Source organism: Copidosoma floridanum, unplaced genomic scaffold (assembly GCF_036245765.1).
Source record: "Copidosoma floridanum isolate Cflo_tuat_1 unplaced genomic scaffold, Cflo_Japanese_pri ptg000021l, whole genome shotgun sequence".
In the NCBI taxonomy this organism is placed as follows: Eukaryota; Metazoa; Arthropoda; class Insecta; order Hymenoptera; family Encyrtidae; genus Copidosoma; species Copidosoma floridanum.
Genome location: NW_028321898.1, coordinates 12,133,301 through 12,155,195, shown reverse-complemented (window position 1 = coordinate 12,155,195; position 21,895 = coordinate 12,133,301). Strand labels below are relative to the sequence as shown.

Genomic DNA, 21,895 nt, shown 5'->3' with positions numbered 1-21,895 from the left:
AGAAAAATGTGTTCGAATGTTAATGACAAGCGTTATCATGCTAAAACGATGTTGTTGATTTTGGTTAAAAAGACGTTGAGTTTTTCCACCAACTTTAATGACTCAGAGTCACATTTTGTCTGGCAGCAATGAATATTCTTCAAAATTGATAGTTTTCCAAAGATGCTTCTTTCTTTGCGTAAAGCTGATTTTGTCAGATATATTTTGATGCTGAAACCCGGGAGTTATAGTTGTATCGAAAATTTAGGCCAGAGAGAACATGGGAAAAAGAAAGCAAACGGTTGCAAAAAAAACTTAAATAACACAGCACAACAACAATGACAGCAGCGACACAGCAGTGACCGTGACAGCGAAAGCAGCAGCATCGTTGGCGCAGGAGACGAGCCACCGCTGCCAACTTCCACACGATCTCATATGCTATACTGTGTTCCTGTCTCCTCGTCGCCCTAACCCTGCTATATGGCAGTGCGTTCACTGCCATCTCCTTGTCGTCATGATCCTGTTAATCGGCAGTGCGTTCGTGCACGTCGTCCCCTCGTCGTTCTGATCCTCAAGTGGAAATGTGTTCTCGCACGCCGTAACCTCGTCGTTTTGAACCTTAAGCGGCAGTGCGCTCGTGCACGCCGTAACCTTGTCTTCCTGGTCCTGTTAAGCAGCAGTAAGTTCGCGCACGCTATCTTCTCGTCGTCCTGATTTTTTTTTCTTTTCTTAGCGACAATGTGCTTTTGCTCACTGCGTTCTTCTCTTTCTGCAAGTCATACACCTGTGACTGCATTTAGGTCGTGCGCACCACGTTAATATCTGTCTTCATTTTGCAGAAGTTGAGTAGTGAGAAAAACGAGCGAATGACATTCTTATACTGACTATGTGAAGGTGTTATGTATTGTACTGCATATCCGATGTCCTTAAGTTACGTAGCGAAAGCATGATACTTGTTACTTATGCAGTTTTGCGTAAAATTTTGCTATTCCCGTTAACGTTTTAAATAATTGTAATAGAATCAGAGTAACTGTCGGTATTGTAGGCTTGAGTGGAAACATTTTATTTTTATTTTTATTCAAACAAGTTATACTACGCAAGATACAACTGAAATGTAAATTAAAAGTTATCGGCCTATGAGCATTGAGCCTGAATTAGATTTGCCTTTAAATATTACAGTCTCGTCAGCCGTGTCACTGACTAGTGATCCACCGTGAGCATGGTTGAAAAACGCATGGCGGAATTGCTGGGTCAGTCGGTGATCACGTAATGCAGGATACCGGGTTCTCAAGGGCAGGGGAGCGTACCCCAAGCAGTAAAAGACCCGAAAGTTTATCCTGAAATTGACGCAGATTGCGACAGCAGAGATGCGCTTTTCAAGCAATGAAGGTCTGAAAGTGATGGCGAGATGAAGCTTCCAGTGAAGGAGGCTGACATTTCCTTGGTGAGAAGCCGTATTTAGTTGACCTCACGCGAGCAGTCTTCTCTTGTAGGTTTAGCATAACGGTTATTGATAGTTTCTAAAAATTTAAGTTTGCCTGTTATTTAATTATTTCTTGTTGTTAATTCAGTATAGTTAGAATTATCATTTGTTGTAAGGTGACAATTGTTTAGAATATTAGATAAAATATTAAGAATGGACTTGAAGTTTGAATGAATGTTTTTATAGTATGAATGTGATACGATTGTGACACATTTAGTAGTGACAAAGAATATGTTTATTTTTTTTAGCTCTTACGAATCATAATCAAAATCTTTCAAAACTTCTGTTATCGTAGTTTTTTCAGAACTATTTTAATTCGAATGGTTATTTTAAGAAAAGTTTTATTTTGTTTTAATGAGGTTGGCACTTAGACAGAGAGATTGAAAGTAAAATCAATCTGTGGCTTGATTGGCTGTTATGCTCACCAAGAAGTCTCTGATTTACGATGGATTGTAGTTTAAAATACATAATATTTAAAATAGTTGATGGCTGTTGATATCTAAATTAGAAATTAGAAACTTTGATTTTATTTAAAAAATTGAAAAAAGTTTGCAAGGACAGTCGTTTCAATACTTACGATTGAAAATCATCGTTTGTGTGAGCTGTAGTGGTACGAAAACTCCGAGAGTTATCGGGAGCTTATCCCCTATAGATCCTAAGGGCATGAGGTAACAAGCGTAGAGGTTTGCTGCGCACGGTTAGCTGAAAGACGATTGTCTTTGCATATTTTAAGTTGTTGCATGAAAGACTTTATCTTTTAAAGTCAATTTGTTTTTTACGAATTAAATAAACCCACCCGATAAATGTGAGATATTTTTATTTATCATAATTTTAAGTTTAGATTGTTCGACTTCATGAAGCTATTCATACCCCTATCATATTATTATTCTACCATCTCCCTACCATCTTAATCTCGTACAAAATCGTTTAATGTCGATGGGTTTAATAAAATTGGGGTATTCTCTTAAAGAAAAAAAAAAAAGAATTGTCATGACAATAACAATCTTTTTGTGAAGATTCAGTTTTATCAGAGTGTTAAATCTGTTGTTTATCTATAATCACAATATTAGTTTTAATTTGTTCATTAGATTTTCTTCCTATGAAACTAGATTCATTGTTAACGATTAAACAATCACTGTAAATACTTTTAGATACATCATACTGTGTTTGCACTTAATGTTTGCAACACTGTTTCTTTACCTACAAATAAAGAAAGGTGCTGACACATTGCTGCCAAATTTCGATCACGTTCGTCACCTTTGTTCCTCTCACCTCTTGCATTTCTTTTCCTGAAAAGAGGGGATTGGAGCGGGAGCTCTCCCATTCTACGGAGAGAACTATAAATTAACACGCAAACAAATACATTTAACTATTCCTTTATTCAAATCATTTAATACTCATACACAGTACCTCTGTACACAATACACTACACAACAACGCTTCAGTTCATCCCCTGGACTGCGCTGCAGCAACTCCACCTTGCAACACGCAAGCTGCGAGCGCACGTCTACCACGTCCTGCTTGTCCTGGATCAGGAGATGCTTCTGCTTGATCGAGATACACACTACTATGCACACACTCACACTCTGTCCCCAATCTCACACAACTCTATACTCTTTCTATCTCTCTCTGTTCAACGATGCTTCTCTCTCTCTCTTTCTCTCCTCGACGATGCTTCTCACTCTCTCTTTCTCTCTTTCTCTCACTCTCAACTTTATTATCTATCCTCACACACGACAAAACGCGCGAACAAATGCGGTACTCCCAAGCATGCACCTCGTGGTATAAACTTCTTTCTCTCTCTCTCTCTCTCGCCTTACCTCCTGATCAAACGTTCGCGAGTCCAACCCAGCGCGATGTCGTCTGGTGTCCTCGAGCGAATCGTTCGTCTTATGGCTTCACTCTTTCTCTTCTCTCTCTCTCTCTCTTACCTTTTCTTCTTCTCTCAGCGGCTTCCATAGTTCTCGGCCTCAAGACCTTGTCGTCCTGGGAGAACACAGCAGCTGCTAGACTTCCACTCACATACCTCTCTTCTCTCAACACTCTACGCATCTTCTCGAAAACTCTCTCAACTCTCTCTCTCTCTCGTTTTCTCTCTATCTCTCTCTCTCTCAACTCTCGGCACGAAAACCCGCAAACGACCAAAGCTCTCGCTGCTCGTAGCAAAGCGTATAGCTCAAAGCTCTACTGTAGACTGACTCACGACTTGTCGCTCAAGCAATGGCTGCTATTTAACCATTTTTTCGACTCTAAAATTTTATTTATATAATTGGAGATAAAAAATGTCTTGGGCTATTGTCACCATTGTTTTACGTTCTTAGTCTGTAAATGCACTTTACACAGATAGTCAGGGAAAAACATAGCTTCTGGATATTATTTAAAATTTTTCATATTATTCAATTTACTAAGATTGTAGTAAGTCCGTGAAATTTTTTTGCCCCTTACTTGTAACGTAATTATCACACGGATTACAGAAATTGTTGAGATCGTTACAACACTGATTAACAACAACAAAAAAATTAATTTATAATACAATTATAAATAAAAATAATTAAAACTACAATAAATATTAGATCATTCTCAATGTAGAACTTTACATTAGTAACGTACGTTTACAAATAAGCTCACAGATTTTAGGTTTATGGGTTTAGAGTTGGAGACCTTGAAATTTTTTGGTCTGTGCTAGATAAATTTGGGATTTTTTTCATTGTAGTATTAAGAACTACTGCTTAAGAAAAGAAGATTTAAAGCCTTTAATATGTTATTTAAGGGTTTACAAGTTTTACATTTATGTGCATGAAGTTAATTTAAGTTATGTTAGGGGCCCTGATGTTAAGCGATTTCGGATTTGTGAGCTTAAATGCGGTGGGTCTTAGAATTGTAAGCTAAGAACTTGAAAGATTAAAATTTAAATAATTTTGATCTTAGAAGCTTAGAGTTTTTTGATTAAGTTAATCAAAGGGTAGATGGTTTAACACTAGACCCCTAATAATCTTAATTAATCCACAGAAAACTGGCGATTCAGCTAACTATTCTGAATTGAGTGAATAAGCCTACCTGTTGTTTGCTCTGGGTTACTTTAGGCGTATCTCAGGTTAAAAGTACATAGTAAGGCACATTCTTTTGATTGCATAAACGATGTTTCAATCTTTAAACTGCAGTATAATTAATGGTTGGTTGGAATAATAGCCTTGAAGCCCTTAAATGCAATAGCAAATTTTGCTGTGGCCAGACGTCTCTTGGTATTTCGCTGGAGACGTTAGCGTTCAGAACGCCATTGAACTGGTGACACTCGTCAATTCTTGTGGATCAGGATGAAGTTTAACGTAAATCACTTATCCATTAGCGGACAGTGTTGTTGGTAGCCGGGGTGCCCAGCTGTACGACTCTCAGCCCTAAGCTTGATCCAATGCTGGCGAACGACTGTGACATTTGGTAATTTGCTCTAGGATATAATAACCATATTTACTTAAATATATTTCAGTCAGCTTCAATTTTACTATAACGCTACCTAGCATATCCTACTGAGCTGAAGTGAAAAGGTAGTGTATTTTTGCAAATTTTTAAGCTTATTTGTTGCTATTGCTGTTTATTTTTCAAGATAAAAACTATACTAAAACCATCTAGAAAGTGTCAAGTACTAGTACGCAAAATTTCAGTAAGATCGGCTCAGTAGTTTTCGTGGTTGGCGATCATAACAATATAAGTAACTTTGCTTTATATATTGGTAAGATTAAACTCAATATTTCAATGAAAAAAGGATGATTAAAAACATACTTTTCTTGGTTGTGTAGAGAGATAGCTCTTGATTTGTTAAAAATGCCGTTATGGGTGGTCTTAGGGATTTGAGAGGCTAAGGGTGAGTATTAATTTTATTGATATACTTACGTAGAAGGTTAATGATTTAACGATCACCATCTTACTGTATTTAACTAGATCATTTTGGTAATTAAACTGGCTGCTGCTTCTTGGATTATATGGATGAGCCTGCTTGTGGTTTGTTAGGGGTAGTCTTAGGGGTCCATAGGATCAGGGCTAAATGGTACGGTATATTTTTCCAACCAAACAGTTAATAGTTTTACCTTATTACTGTATTGTATCGAATATGTGCCTCAGAAACTAGCAATTAAACTTATTTTTACAAAAAATACAATAAAAAATATTGTGTGATTCAAGACTTTTATATATTTTTTTTGTAAACCTGTGAATTAAAACAAAACCAAGCTGTTTATTTTCTGAACCACTTGATTTACAAAATTTAAGATAAATGTTCGAATACTTAAGAGTAAACTATCTTACAGAATATAGCCTAGTACTGTTATCTCTACTCTCCTATAATTCCAACATAATAAGTCTTCTGATGTTCTTTCTGCTGTCAGGACCTTGATTATCTGCACATAGTCAACAGTACTGTTTCTGCACTTCATCTGTTAAAATTTAGTGTATTATGCTTAGTCACGAGATGAGTCTGGTACTAGAGCTGTAACAGTAAATATGCATACTTTGCAACTATTATACTTTGCTTACTACTCATCGATAAGATAGAAATGTCGATAGTAAAGTGAGCTAGTCAAATAGTCTTAATAACTTCTATTTGAAACCTAAGCTCATCATAAGACTGATTTATCTTATAAATAGTAAAAATGTATTCTAATATAACCTTTTTCTATTTAAGTTCTTAACGAGAGACACAAGTTCCTAATAAGGGGTACCTTTAGGTTCTGCTAAATTAGTTGCTAAGCAGTTAAACAAGTATACTGTCTAATAGTATTACAGTAACATTGACATTAAATAGAAGCTTTGCCTGACCACACCCTAGTTGGGAAATACTACAGCCAGTGCAGGGACATGCTCTGCAATACTCTGCAAGAAAAAGGCTGTTTGTATGTATGTGTGTATGTGCATACATGTATACCTTATCTATCGATTACCACAAATAAAAAAAGTGCAGACCTGTACCATGTAGGCCTTTTCTATAAAGGACCTATATGGAGATGTCGCATGACATTTTTGGATCCTAATAAGATTATAATTCGTGAAAAATTTAAAGAATTAAATTGAAGCTATTGAATATAGCACATTAAAGATATTACAATGAATGTGCACTAAAAAAATGAATTTTAGTATCACAACTTAATCATTGACAACCACAAATACGAGGGTGGATTGATAAGTTTCCGGCCTGGCCAAGAAAAACAACGTTTTAAAGAATTTTTTTATTTTTATTTCTCAACATAATCTCTTCCAAGGCTGATACATTTCTCATAGCGGTGTTCTAGTCTAGTAATGCCATCTCTATAGACTGATTCGTCAAGCTCCTCAAAGCTTGTTGGCTTCTTAATTCTGATTCTGATTTTTATATCTAAAAACTTATAGTGTCGCTCATCTTTACTTTCTACAGATAAATATTGAGCTACAAGAGTTCAATCCAAGCGCAACTTTTACTATAGTTTATTACATTTTTATTATGACGTACATTTTGTGTGAGACGTACAAAATGTGAGATAAAATTTGATGCATGGAGTACATATCACTTGTAAAAAAAAAAATAGAAGACTCTTAACCTTTTGTCATATTTTATGGCATACTGCCGTTTACCTTGTCGTACATATCAAGTTTTAACGTATTTTTTTATTTAGGGAAGTTATTGCTGTGACACTACATCCTGAAAAAGACAGTCATCCCTACTTACTTTTGGCCCAGTGGACTCCTCGAGATCATGGCCTTCTGCTGATTCAAGATTATGACATTTACTACAGGATTAGCCCTTTTAGTAGTTTTGCTTACCGCGTAACAAATACAGCGGTACCTGGAGTGTTATCAAATGGTCTGCCTGATTGGTTGTATGAAGGTAAATCATTTAATATTTTTTTTTTTTTAAATGTTTGTTTTAGCCTTTCTGAGACAGGAAATGAGTTATAAGCTTACTCTTATATGTAAGAAAACTTTCTTTTTTTCTGTTGTAAGACTACCGTTTCGTCTACCTGTCTTTAAGTCACATTGTAAAGGTATCTGAGTACTTTTACTATTAATAATGCAACCTCCATTAAAAATTATTCATTAAAAAAAAAGTCTCCATAATTTTAAATAAAAGAACTGTAGATAAATAAATAGGAAAAAAGTGTTTTACAATTTTAATACAATTAACGAACTTTGTGAGCGTATCGCTTTATAATAATTTGCGGTTACCTTTTTCTTTTTGTTGTTAATTTTTATGCTTCAAAAAACAGTTACATTATTTAAGAATATAAAAAAAAAGAACTGAATCTCGAAATTGCACATACTGATTGACCATTATCCTAGCGTTAACAGACTTTAAATAAATCAGTTGAACAGCTTTAAAAATTGATATGATATTTGTATGCTTTGTTAAAATGATATTTGAGTCAACTACGTATTCAGTTGTGGATATTGAAAATATCATTCTATATTTCTAGTACTTTTTGTTTTTAAAGAACTATTTCTATGCAATTGTGCAACAACAGCCTTTTTCGCTAGGTACAAATGATAAAAATGCAAGGTGTTATACAAAGTTTATCATTTCAATTAGTTACGATTGATAAATAAATAGACTTATATCTTTCTTAGCTTTTTTTAACTCTCTCTAAAATAACATAACTTTTAATTGCGGTTAAAGGTTTTTAATATCTTAGCACTGATAACATGAATGCGTAATATAATTCGAACGTATACCAATTCCAGGGTTCTTACGTATTCTACGTCCCAATACCTTCCTAGTTTTTTTTCCGTCATGACTACCATCCTATTTCCCCAAGTATGCGAGTCTTTTGTGCGGGTTCTTGCAAAGTTCCCCTCAGACGACTTGGTCATCTATCCTACTGGGTACTATGTACAGGGTGAAGTGATTATTTCAAGCAGACCCCAGCTATTATCAAGTTCAATGGAAAGATATTTTTCAATCAACCAACTAACTCGCTCTACCGACCTTTTTACAAGTAACAGTGACTTTACCCGATAAGCTAGCCAGATGTTGACTTTCCTTCCAGACATCACTAGAAAAAATTCACTATTTGTTTTTTCAAATTCAGATAAATGGTGTTTCGGAATCCTGGATACTTATCCCATCGAAAAAGACCAAGAAAAAATCTCGATAATTTTCGACGAAATTCGAACCCACGACCTCTCGAATATCTCTGGCTAGGAGGCTATCATGCTAAACACTAAGTCATTAAAGCTCTTATCTTTGTCTTCGTATTAAACATTAGTTAAAAAATATTTATTTCAAACTTTATAAAAAAGCTCATTTTATTGTATTATCATTAATAACTTTAGCAGATCCAAATGAAGAAAGATATTTTCTACCGTACGACTTTTTTAACCAAATTTTACATAAACAAAGAGTTTCATACGGAATCGCTGCAACAAATACATATCTCCTAAAGATAGTAGCCAGTTTCGCTTCTCTATCAGTATTTTTAATACTCTATTTGAAGACTTGAAACTTTGTTAATGTTATTTGTCTTTCTATGAATCAAATTTTTTACAGACATAATATCAACATCTTTCTCAGAAAACTGCGAGTTATGAGTGATTTATCACGTCTAAAGTCTTTCATCTTTCAATAAGTAGTTTATAAATTTGAGAAGTAGCATGCTAATTATTTTTGTATAAATTTCGAGCAAGAGAAAAAAAAGAAAAAAATAGAATAAAACTCAATCAACTATGAGTAAAATCATGCTGACAGTCTCCAAGCAGTTGCATCTCATCATCTACGATGGAGCGTGGCTAATACTTGTGATTCAGAAAATGAGATTTTAATTGTTTTGGCTTAAGAGTATAGTAAAAATAAATGTGTAAACATAATCGTATTTTCATAAGACATCATCATAAATGTTCTTCCTCGATAAGATTGACTGAAAATACTTCAAAAACCAAGGTGCTTTGAATTTTTACCACAATTGTGTTTGTTGTTAACAATGCTATGAATACTTATAATAGAACTTGAAAAATTATATCGTTTTATGTTATATATTGATTTTATTCGGTAATTTCACAAAACCTCTTTTAACCTCATCCTCCTTAGCACCTTACCACCCTCCTTGGCCCCTGTCTAAATAATGTAAAATTCTATTGATTTCTTCCTTATTTTGATTCGGTAAGAATTTAGTGAAATGCCCTCCATCCCCTCACCAATCCCTCTCAGCTACCCCACTTAATTTAAAAAAGACCCCCTCAGTTCTCACTAGCTCCATAGCCACCCTGTTTATCAGATAAGATTCTATCGGTTTTTGCCTTATTTTTATTGGGTTAGATTTTTGTTCAGCCCCCTCTCTGCCTTTTCCTACCCCCTTTAGCCCCTTCACACTGTTACATAATTCTCTGACCAGATAACCCAATAAGCATCTCCTATTATTTTAAGAAACTCTCTCCAGCACTCCTTGAGTTGCATTCCTAAATGTGGTAAAATTGTGTCGGTTTCATGTCATTTTAAATTAAATTAATATTTGTACCCATCCTCTCAGCTATACTATCACTTCTTAAGAAGTCCATCTCAGTGTTCTTTCAATTATTGAAGACTGTAACGGTGCCACCGATATGGGTTTACGGGAGTTTTGGTAGAAAGAAAAGGGCACGCGATGAGGCAGAAATAGAGCTGAGAGTTAGTGAGACCAACTTGGGATTGCGAGTGAGCTGGACGTGCAAGGAGAGTTAGAAAGTGGTAAAAGAGCCAAAGAGCTTAAGGGCTTGGCTAGATGTATCATCAGGAGCCCAAATAGTAAGGATAAGTGTTGCCAGTATTAATTATTGAGTCATCCGTGTCAGCGCTACCAACCCATTCCAAAATAATACTTGGCTGATGGGGACACCCACCAGTTCTCACATCTCCAGGATGCACTTTCTGACCTTAACTTCACACTCTGTAGCTGTCAGAAAATAAAGTAAGTCCGCTCCTCGTTCATTGTGCAAAGTCTATGTATTGGCTCACGAGATCTATCCTTTGCTTAGGATGCAGAAGTTGTGTGCCGATTGTAGTTATAAATATTCCCTTAAAAATAACTTTTGAAAAAATAAAAATGTGTAGTAAATTTAATATGCTAAGTTCATATTTTGTAAGTTATGTCTGAAACCTTCGTACACTGGCAATAAATAGTTTTCTTCCTTATGAATTCAAGGCCTTGAAAAGTTCTAAAATCAAAATATTAAATGGTAAAGATTTTTTTGTATTTTTGGTGTAGCACACATTTTGTATGACATTCGTAGTATAATACTGTTTTGTATTTGTATTTTAACAAAATCAAATGAAGTAATATTAGCTCTTGCCTTTACATTTTTATATACTTTTGACATAGCAAGGTACGAACGTATTTGATGTGAGGTTTGCACGAAGTATCAGTCAAAAAACAATATTACTTACAACTTGTTAGTTTAATTTTGTGAAAGTACGAGAACTCAAAAGTATTATACTACGAATGTTATACAAAATGTATGGTGCACCAAAAATACAAAATAAACTTTACCATTTTAATATTTCGATTTTAGAATTTTTTAAGGCTTTAGATTCATAAGAAAGAAAATTACACTTTGTCAGTGTATAAAGGTGACCGAAATTTCTTACAAAATATGAACCTAACTCATTAAACTTACCTAATACATTAGTTTTGTTAAAAGCTATTCTTAAGGGGATATCATAAATTTTCAGGAAAATACTATTTTTGAATAATGATTCAAGAAAACTTAATAACATCAGATATTGCTTATCTTACGTAAAGCTAGACATGAGAACACGTCCTGTCCCAGTGTCATTTTTCCCCACCCATCCCATTACAATACATCGTCTGAGCAACGCTCGAATATTTGTTCTTGCCGTTTTAAGCTGCTTTCCACTACTGTTTTATAAATTATTTTATTTTTACAACTTATTAACACATTTTTACAATACCCTTAAAGTAGTGCTATGATGCAATGGTTTGTTTTATCTTTAATTTTTTATCAGTTTATTAATTGCATTATTTCGTATCAACAACACAACTATTCCCATTTTTAAATAAAATTTATGTGAAGATAAGCCTTCTAAAATATTGTTCAAAAATTTAATCAAAAATTCATATAAATTTCACTATGAAATTTATCATCATCTTCATAAATCGTATGATCTATGCTGTAATATGTTCTCGCTTCTCCTTTAACATAATTTAACATTTTATTTCTAAAAAAGTAAGCATAGCTGTTATGAGAAATAAGTATAACGTTATTATTCGAAAATTCAGTATTTTTATCTAAAATATCAAAGCAAAAATTAGGTGTCTTCTATTTATTCGACACTGGCAAAAAATTTAATTATTTCTAAGTCTAACAATAATTCAAAAAATGTTGTGTTAGTCAAAAGTTTTTTGAAAATTTCTTCGAGTTTTCTTTAAATTTTAAAATTGAATCAAACTATTATTAGACATTAAAATTCTATGCCATTTCAAATTCTTAGAAAAAAATTAATTTTGGTTTTTTCTATAATATTTTACAATAAATATTCTTGGACATTAAGAACCACACAGAAAAAGTTTTGAATTAGCTTGACAGCATGACGTTACATACTTTTTGAAACACATTATAAATTTCGAAATCCTGTTTTACTCATACTAAAGCAGTAGCATTATCTTTATGTGTCCTTTAAATTATTTTGTTAACTGTTCTTAACATTCAAAAAGATTCTGCTGCATTAATTTAGTTTAAAATTCGATTAAACACACAGTATCGAGTTCTTAGGGGACACTCCGTTGAGTTGACCTAATGTTAAATTATTTTAAACTCTTTCTCGATTCACCCAAGTTTTGGTTACTGAATTAAAATAGAAGTATTTTAAAATATTCACGAAGCAAATTTTGCTGCACAAAATTAATGCAGGTATTTTTAATGCCAAAAATTTAATTGTTGCAAATATAGAAGAATATTTTTACCTGTTCAAGCTTGTAGTTGTAGTTAGGCAGTCGTTTGGAACAAATTTTTTTCTTTAATTACAGATATCTAATCAAACTGTATAGTTAATATAATAGTAATAATATTTAAGTATTATACAGTACAACTTCGTTTATATACAATAGCAAACAGTGTAAGTTAAGTATCAAAACTTTAGTAAGTACTTTATCATGTCATAAGACAATTATTAAATAGTAGTTTAATTGTTTTTATACAATTTTTAAGTTATTTAAATGACCTGTAAAATAGTATTACGTACAATTTTATACTTTTGTAAATATGTAAGAATTAAATTTTTTCATCAACTTCAGACTAGATTACGTCAAAGATTAAATTCTCAACAATATTTTTTACTTTTAGGTTATCATCTTGTTCTATTTGAATGTAAAAATTATTTTCATTTTTGCATTGTGATAACGTGACGTAACTTTAAATTTAACATATATTCATGGTCGTACAAAAGCCAAGGATAAAAGAAAAATCTTTTTTTTTTATAAATAGTAGATTACGACACTAGGCCGGAGTTGGAGTTTATGGCTGCGAGTTTATGATGGCCGAGGCGAAGCCAAGCCGTCATAAGTCACATGCCATCGACTTACACTGTCCGGCCGAGTATCGTATAGTACTTTTCTCCCTTCCCTAGCCAAAAGTACGTTTTATAATTAATAATACCTATACATACAGCAAATGCTGATATGTATGGGTATTAAGGATGTATGCGCAACCAGTGTGAGCTTACGAGCTGACAACTCGTTGCTCGATTGTGCTTGCTGCTGCGCTGCCGTGCATGTGTGTGTTGACGTCCGCCGACCCTGCGACGGCTGAGCCGAAGGTGAGGCCTTGCAGGTCAGGGGCGGGCATCAAAAAGCACGTGCACAAGTTAACAAAATAAAAAATGAAATCATAGGAATAGACACAAAATCACAAAGAAAATAAGATATAACCATCTAAATTTTATTAAACTACAAAACCAAGATTTTTTTTTTATTATTTAACGTAAATAATGGTTTATTATTTATTAACTACAGAGGATTGCCGTTGTATTTTTTTGTTACTTTTTTTGATTTTGTCACTGTATGATATCCTCAACTATCTCGTAATTCGTAAACACACAACTCCATAAAATACTGCTGCGAAACTAAACTTAGGTTAATTGGTCTCGGCTCGAAACGAAAAAAGTCGTGTCTTGACTGTAAACAAAAGAGACTGTTTCTTGCCAAGCAGACAGACCAGGAGGTACGTACTTTCAGCTAGGATAGGGAGAAAATTTGTTTTCTGTATAAAATGAAAGGTAATCATGATGACTCAAAAAAATGTTTTGCTAATGAAGCGAATATTGATATCGCATTTGAGAATACGTAACAACGCTTACAGATATAATGTATTAATACTTTTTTTACAATGATGCTTCTACTAATTTTTTTAAAAACTAGAGGAATCTGTCTATAATTACCTTTCAAAACGATTAATTTTTTACCAAAATGGATATTTGTATTTTGTTAATCACATAATGTTCTTTTAACGACTATTAGGATTTTTTTGGGATCATAGATGCTTTGTTTTGTGTGTTTCGATCTACTTTTCTCAATTTTTGTTTTAAATTGAAATCGCAAGAATAATCTTTCTACATTATTTTAATCTAATATTAAACGAAATATTCTATGAATAGTTATTCCTATTTGAGATAATATTCATGCTCTACCAATTTATGTCATGGATCAAACTTATATTCCACGAGAAATAAAATAGTAAATTAACGTTCCGGATAGAGAATTTTTCTCTGAACCTCCAGGGCCATCAACAAAGACATTTTTTTAACACGTAAAATTATTAAAATCATTAATTGACGTTTATTTAATTTATCATACATTGAATTTAGCTTTTAGGTACAAAAAACAATTTTTTTTATGATACTGTTTTATTTTATATTAATTTTTGTTATTGTACGTAAATTTAAATTTTCCCATAGTTCATCTTTTAATTGTTACGTTTTTTCTCACGTCAGTCTGCTCGATATTCGTATTTTTATAATTTTAAGAGGGGAACTGAAAAAATTAAGTATTAATCTGATATTTAAAATTTAGAAAGTTGGCACATGAAGCACGCTGGAAAGTGAGGCTCCACTTATAAATATTTATATTCATCCTTCTATATTATATAGTTAAATTTATAAGGCATTACACGTAATCCCCTAACTGTCCATCCACTGCCCCCTCAAAGACCCCCACCTTCCTCTTACTGCTCCTTGACGGTCCCCTACAAATTAAAGGAACATTAGTCTTATTTCTGTGCGTTTTAAACCCAATAAACACTTGGTTTAGTCCCTCTACGTCCCTTCACCATACCTTTACTACCCCTCATTGCCCCTCTACTGTCCCTCCACACGATTTTTCTTGACCCCTTCTCACCAAACTCCTACTGCCTCCTACACAATTTTTTTGTGTTTCAGTGCACTTCCATCGTCTGCATTAAATGTTTTTTATAACTTGACTATATTATACAATCTTGGCCTTACTCTTTTGTTTATATTTATTATCTTACAATGCCAAAGATGAGAATAGATAGACTTTGTACACAATAACAATATACATAAAAGTACGTAATAATTGATCTTTCATATCGTAATAAATTTAGTAACAATGATAAAAAATTTTATGAGTATGTATAAGGTTCTATTAATAACTTCATTATCTAGTTAAATGTGTGGGGTATTCCACATGACTACCTACGGATCCTTACAACTCCCTAAATGACCCCTCACTGTCACCATCCCCCCCCCCATAAGTTAAGAGAAAATCCGTCTTATTTCTAGGTGTTTTTAACCCAATCAATGATGAATCGAGCCCCCTCACTGCCAATCACACGATTTTTCTTGTACCTTAATACACTGCTATTGTCTGCGTAGAACGTTTTTTATAATTTTACTATGTAGGCCGACCTTAAGCCCTATTTTTTATTTAGGAAACGTTTGCATCAACTTTTTATGGTAGGAAAATTTTTTTTAGAATTAAAAATGTTCTCATTTATTTCTTTACACTGCCCAAAAAGCGCGTAAACTGACACTATAGATACTAATATTATACTTAAAAGAACATAATCGTTGGTCTTAATTATTTATAATTATAGTGACAATGTTAAAAGATTTTATTAGTAAATATTAGGCTCTTGGTGCGTTCATTTTTTTTTCTTACATCGTACAACTATGTGTCTAAATTTCTCATAGTTATTAAATGATAGAGACCGAGAAAATTTGACTATATTATTAAGACGCACTTTTGCGAACCACATTATAGAACCCTATAAAACCACGAACAAATATTATTTGAATACCCTTGTCTGATACTAAATAAGTATGAACAATAAGTATAGTTTTAAAGTGTTAGTTTTCTAACCTCCTCTGTACTTTTTTTTATCTCATCTTAATTGTCATAAGAAAATTATTTAAATATCTATACAACAGAAAACTTAATGAATTTCGTTAAAATTTTACTACAAAAGTATACTTTAATTAAAAATCTCTTTTCAAAGAATGTTTTCTATATCTAAATTGTTCTCTCTTGGTATTTGAATAAATATCTTATTACTATTTTTACATCCTAAAAATGTAACATATAGTAAACTACGAAAAAACAAAGATCTCTTTAAGGATCAACTGTTGTAAGTTTAGTTATTTTTCTCTAACAAGTAATATTGATTTACGTATATTAATTGTGTGTGTGTGGCTGCGCAGTGTAGGCTATAGTTTCTGTAATAGAATATATAGTATGTAGTTTAGTATTGACTTGTTTGTAGTCGAGTGCACACGTATGATTGTTAATCATAAGCTTTTCAAGTAATAAATACATTTATTGTTAAACATAAAAGTCTATTCTATCTATTTATTTGTCCACTGCCAACTTATAACTGTAACAGATTATGGACTCAGGCTTCTTTGTCTAATTAGTTGAGACTTATGTGCTTTTTGTTTTTTAGCTCAAGTGTGTTGTATATAGTCACATAAGTAAAAATAGTGACGTGACGAAGTGGAATTTCTTAGAACACCACGTTTGCAACAAGGAGCGAAAAGTTACATGTGCTCTGAACGTGTGTTGTTTTTTTTTTTAAGTGCGACCAACTGCGTTTGAAATAAATAACAAAGAAAATCAACTGCACTGAGCACGTTTGACTCTTTTCTTTTTTTTTTCTTCTTGTGTGCCATTGTTTGAAGTAACGCAAGACTGCGGAACATGGTAATGTATACGTTCGAAGAACTACATGGTAGAGAAAATTATCGTACGTGGGCTACATATATGATGGGACAGCTCGAGGCAGATAACCTTTGGTGTACCATTGAATATCCTGATGACCAACCTTGTCAAGATTAAAACAAAATAACAAAGGCGCATGGACTTGTTATATATTTAATTGAATTCTTACTCTTTTCCTATACAGAAGGCAAAAAAGTTGCGAAGGAAGTATTGACTGCACTGAAAACTTCATTCAAAAATACAAGTTTAGAAGGTCGATGTAGATTGATTTATCAACTAGTCCAGATCAAGCTAGAAGATTGTGACTCTACAGAAATCTATATTGATAAAATTCAATCTTGTGCAAACAAATTAGGCAATGCTGGATTAGCAGTGCTGGATGATTGGTTGGCTACCATTCTGCTCAGGGGCTTATCATCTCATTATATGCCGATGCGCATGGCACTCAAAAATTCTGCAGTAAAGTTAACTCCCAACCTTGTTAAAAATAAGATTTTAAATGATGCGACTTTTTCGAAATCTCACTCTCCTTTTGAGCAAGCCTCAGCAATGGCAAGAACTGAATCGCGTAGGGGTTATGTTAAAAAAAAAAACACTTCTGTAATTAATCAAGCTACCCACAAATACAGCAGCAGCAACGAAAAATTCTGTGAGTAATCATAGTTATATTCAGAAGCAATGCTATAAGTGTGGGAAGTTGGGCCAAATCATATCTGTAGGTCCAAGGAGCTGTTTAAGAATTGGCAAATGGCAAAAACACAACAAATCATTACCATCAACAAAAAAGCCTTACATATCCTTGGTACTAGTTTGGTACACCTAAATCTTGGTAAGCAACATCAATATATCACCATGGCTTTTTTTGACGTCTGGTATGCTCCTGAGGCAATGTCTAACGTAATATTCGTTGGATATCTGACTTAGGCTGATTTTCATATATTTTTTCAAGGTAATGACTGTTTTGTTTAAACAAAAAATGGCATGAAAATCATGTCTACTGTTAAGTTACAAGATAATACCTATAAATTGAAAAGTTTCAGGACGATTTTACCTAACCCAAATTTGCATCAATCCAGAGCTTGTGTCGTTGTAGACGTAAATATGTGGCACAGGTGACTTGCTCATCTTAAGCCAGATTCTGTCAAGGTCCTGAGTGAGGGAGCAGCTTTGGAAGTTAACACTAGAACAAGTAAAGATCCAAATTTATGTAAAGCATGTATCAGGGGTGAATCTGTAAAGCTGCTTGTATATCAAGTTTACAGAGATTCACTCACAAACTTTAGCTCATACATAGTGACGTCTGCTAAATGTCAACTACGTCGAGACTGGGTTTCAAATACATTATTACTTTTATAGATGATTATTTTCGAATGCGTATTTGTTTATTTTTTAAAGCAAAAATCTTACGCCTTTAATGCTTTTCAACGATTTATAACCATGGTAAAAACTCAAACTGATCTCAGGTTCTAAGCTCTTTCAACGGACAACGGTGGAAAATACCTTGGGAAGTTGTTCGTCAATTTTTTTAACAAAAAGAGAATTCAGCATCAAACAACTGTTTTCCACAATCCTCAACAAAATAGTCTGGGTGAACGTGCTGATAGAATTTCGCTTGAGGGAGCTAGAACCATGATGTCTTGGAGCAACGTTCAAAACATTTTTTGGCCTGAAGCTGTAACTGTCGCTACTTACATCTCAAATTGGGTTCCGCATACTACCTGAAATAATCTTCTTCCCTACGAGCTCTGGATAGGGCAAACACCAGGTTTGTCATATTTGAGAATTTTTGGCTGCGTAGCTTACGCCTATGTACCTAGTTAGGCACGTGACAAGCTTGGTAGCATAACTCGCAAGGCGATTTTTCTTGGATATCCTACGAATCAAATGGGATACAAGCTTTGAGATCCTGCATTAAAACATATATTTGTGGCTAGAAATGTCAAATTTTAGGAGGTTAAGCAAAACTCATCTAATTTAGTTATTTTCTAGCCCGTCAGCCCTCATATAAATCTACAAATACTACAAATCAAAGTGACACAGATGATCAGCACATGGATATAATACCACCTATTGGACCAAACTTCTAACAGACAACGGAAACGCGTGACAGACCTGCATGTAATTCCCTTAGCTAAACTTCAGGACTGTGACATGTATTCTGCAACCTGGGACGGAGGTATGGATCCTCAAAATTTCAAACAGGCAACAAAATCACCTCAAAGTGATCAGTGGAATTTGGCTCTGCAACGGGAAATGAGTTCAATCTGCAAAAACTAGACCTGGACGCTGGTTAATTTACCAGCCATGGAAACAGTAATTAGCTGCATTAGGCATAATTATTACTACAGATAGAACACATAAAATGATTAAACTAGACCAAACTTAATATATTAAATCCATGTTATCTAAATTTAAGATATCTGAGTGCAATCCAATCAGAAATCCTATGCCAGCAGGATTGCAGCTCGAGTCTTTGCATCACCAGGATGTTTCTGAGCAGGTGTTTGACTCGTAGAGTTTTCCATACCAAAACGTGATTAGATCCTTGTTATATTTATCTCAATGTACCAGATCTGACATCGTTTTGCTGTCAACTTGTTAAGCAAGTTTAATAGCAGCAATTCAGTGCAACACTGGAACGTTGTCAAGCACTGGCTTAGATATCTTCAAGAAACAAAACATCTCAAGATTGGCTCGTATTGTGATGTCAGCTAGACTTCAGATTTACAAAAAAAATCTACAACAGGTTACATATTTATTTAACAAAGAGGACCTATAAACTGGTGCAGTAGGACTCAATCAGTGATTTCTTTATCTAGCACATAAGCTAAATATACATCTCTCACCAGTGCCACACAATATGGTTGAGAAGACTCGCTATGGAAGTAGGTATTTAAGATGATGAACCAATCACTATTTTTTGTGATAGCAAAGGTAATATTTCGCTGGCTAAAAATGAAAACTGCAGTAATCGAACAAGACATATGGATATTAAACATCATTTTATCAAACAAAATATTAGTTAAAGTTAAACCGAAATTAAGTTTTTAAGATTTACTAAAATTTAAGCGAACTGTTTGAGTTGAGACTGAAAATTTTTTTTTTTGTATAAATTTTTACGATTTTTATTGTTAATGTTAAATAACATTTGGAATTTGTTTCTAAAATTATTGATTAAGGTGTGCACCTAAAAATGTAAAACTAGTCAAGGTATATTATCTTATTTTTTTACTAACGAGAATTTTTTTTTTTAAGTGTAACGTGCATATCTGCTACAGGATTGATTTGATTGCAAAAAAAAGGAAATATAATTGTATCATGCGCGTAAGAGTATGGTGTGTGTATTTGTTCAAATTTTGTTTATTTTTTACTATAGAAGTGCGTTGTTGTATCAATGCTCTTCGTTAAGGAAGTATGTTATAAGGCTGGTCGCTCCTCTCCAACGAGTAACATTTATATACCTGTATTGATTTTGTGAGTGTGTAGCTGCACTGTGTAGGCTATAGTTCTTGTAATAGAATAGTGTAGTATGTAGTTCAGTATTAAGTTGGTCGAAATCACGTGCATGCGTACGATTATTAATCATAAACGTTTCAAGTAACGAATGCATTTATTGTTAAATGTAAGACTACATTAAGTTTATTTATTTGTCCACTGCCAGCTAACAATTATAACATTAACAACATTGTCATAACTTTGATGTTAAGATTTATGGATGATTATAGCAAAAGCTAAGACCAAACAAAATTGTGTTCTGTATAAAATAAACGGCAGTGTAGAAGTACCTCCAGTATTTCGAGTAATTTTTAGAACAGCAACTTTTTTTGCAACTATTTCTACAGAAATTGTGTCACTTTCTACATTGTACTTACATGATTTAGTTATTCCTAATCATGTACCATTACAGAATTCTTCTGATATTCTTAGGCTTCCTATTATTATTATTATACTCCCAATTCTTATATTAAGTTTATGAGGTGGTGAGCATTCTCAAATTTTATTGAGCATTTTAACAAAAAAGTTTATATAAATATTATCATCATATTTATCAACACTTTTATAAATTGCTTGATCTATGCTATTATACAACGTAGATTAACCTTTCGATTTTTTCAAAATTTTATTGTTTGGAAAAAAAATATATTTATTATTTAACGTTAAAAAATTTTGCTTAGTTAAAAATTATTGCTTTAATATAATTTGAAACAGACATTATCGATGTTTTTTTTTATAAGAAAAGTCAATGTTTCCATTGCTTCTTCTCCAATTTTTAATCATAATTTAAAAAATATTTTATCGTGAGTATTTTTTCTCAATTTCAAAATTTTAGTAGACTTTTATACAAGTGAGGACTTAATCATCTCTGGTATTGTTGTACTTTTTTTACTGTTGTTTTTACTGAACGATATTACCTTAAATCTCTTCCTAAACCAATTTATTTGTTTCCAAAGTATTTTTTGGTATTGCACAGTTCATATAAGATTCTATCATTTATTTCTAAAGCACTTTGGTATTATTGGCGCTTTATTTCAAATAATTAAGTCCACCGTTTGTAATTTCTTCTTTTCAATTTCTGATTCTGTTAATGCACTTTTCATATTACTTAAGTCTAAAAGTAATCGAAAAATTCTGTGACGTATTGTTTCTTTAGGAAGCAATATTGATGCAATACCACTCCAGACCGTTAACAAAACGCTCTTACCCTTGGAAATAAGATAGTAAATTAGTGTTTTATATAAATAAGTTTCATCTAAACCTCCAGAGCTGTGTATAAAATAAAATGTGTCATCTTTTTTGCATTTAGTATCGACAATTTTTTTCATTATAACCTAAAATTACATAGATAAAATCACACATTGCTTTACAAAATAATACTTTATTAGTGTTATCTTTTCAGGATTAATTTTCTTGTGGTAAAGGTAGGTTCAAAGATAAACATCATTAGTTTTCTGATTTTAAAATTTGGTTTACACGTAAAAGAGCAAAATAACCTCTGTCAGTATTAAAGTCTTTAATAAAAAATTGCTCATATTTATTTTATGTTCTGTCACCTTGTATATGTTCTGGAAATAAAAATCAAGCAAAAAAGTATCTTTGTTAATAATGAAGCACATTAGCAAGTGCTTCTTAATAAATTTCATCAATTTGAGAATCGTGTTAAATTGAACCGATTGCAATAGCAAAATTCTTAAATGTATCATATTTAATTCCTTTTATTATTTTACAATTTCAAATGATAATACACCGCATAATT

The 21,895-nt window shown here is 33.0% G+C and overlaps 1 protein-coding gene across 1 annotated transcript in view; it reads left to right on the top strand.

Moving 5' to 3' along the window:
• The window catches only part of Dpp10 (Dipeptidyl peptidase 10), a 1,604,019-nt gene that overhangs the window by 274,901 nt on the left and 1,307,223 nt on the right, over positions 1–21,895 (top strand). Inside the window, exon 5 of the mRNA XM_089594726.1 lies at positions 7,102–7,313. Within this exon, the coding sequence (XP_089450852.1) occupies positions 7,102–7,313 (212 nt within the window). The remainder of the gene's footprint in view (positions 1–7,101; positions 7,314–21,895) is intronic.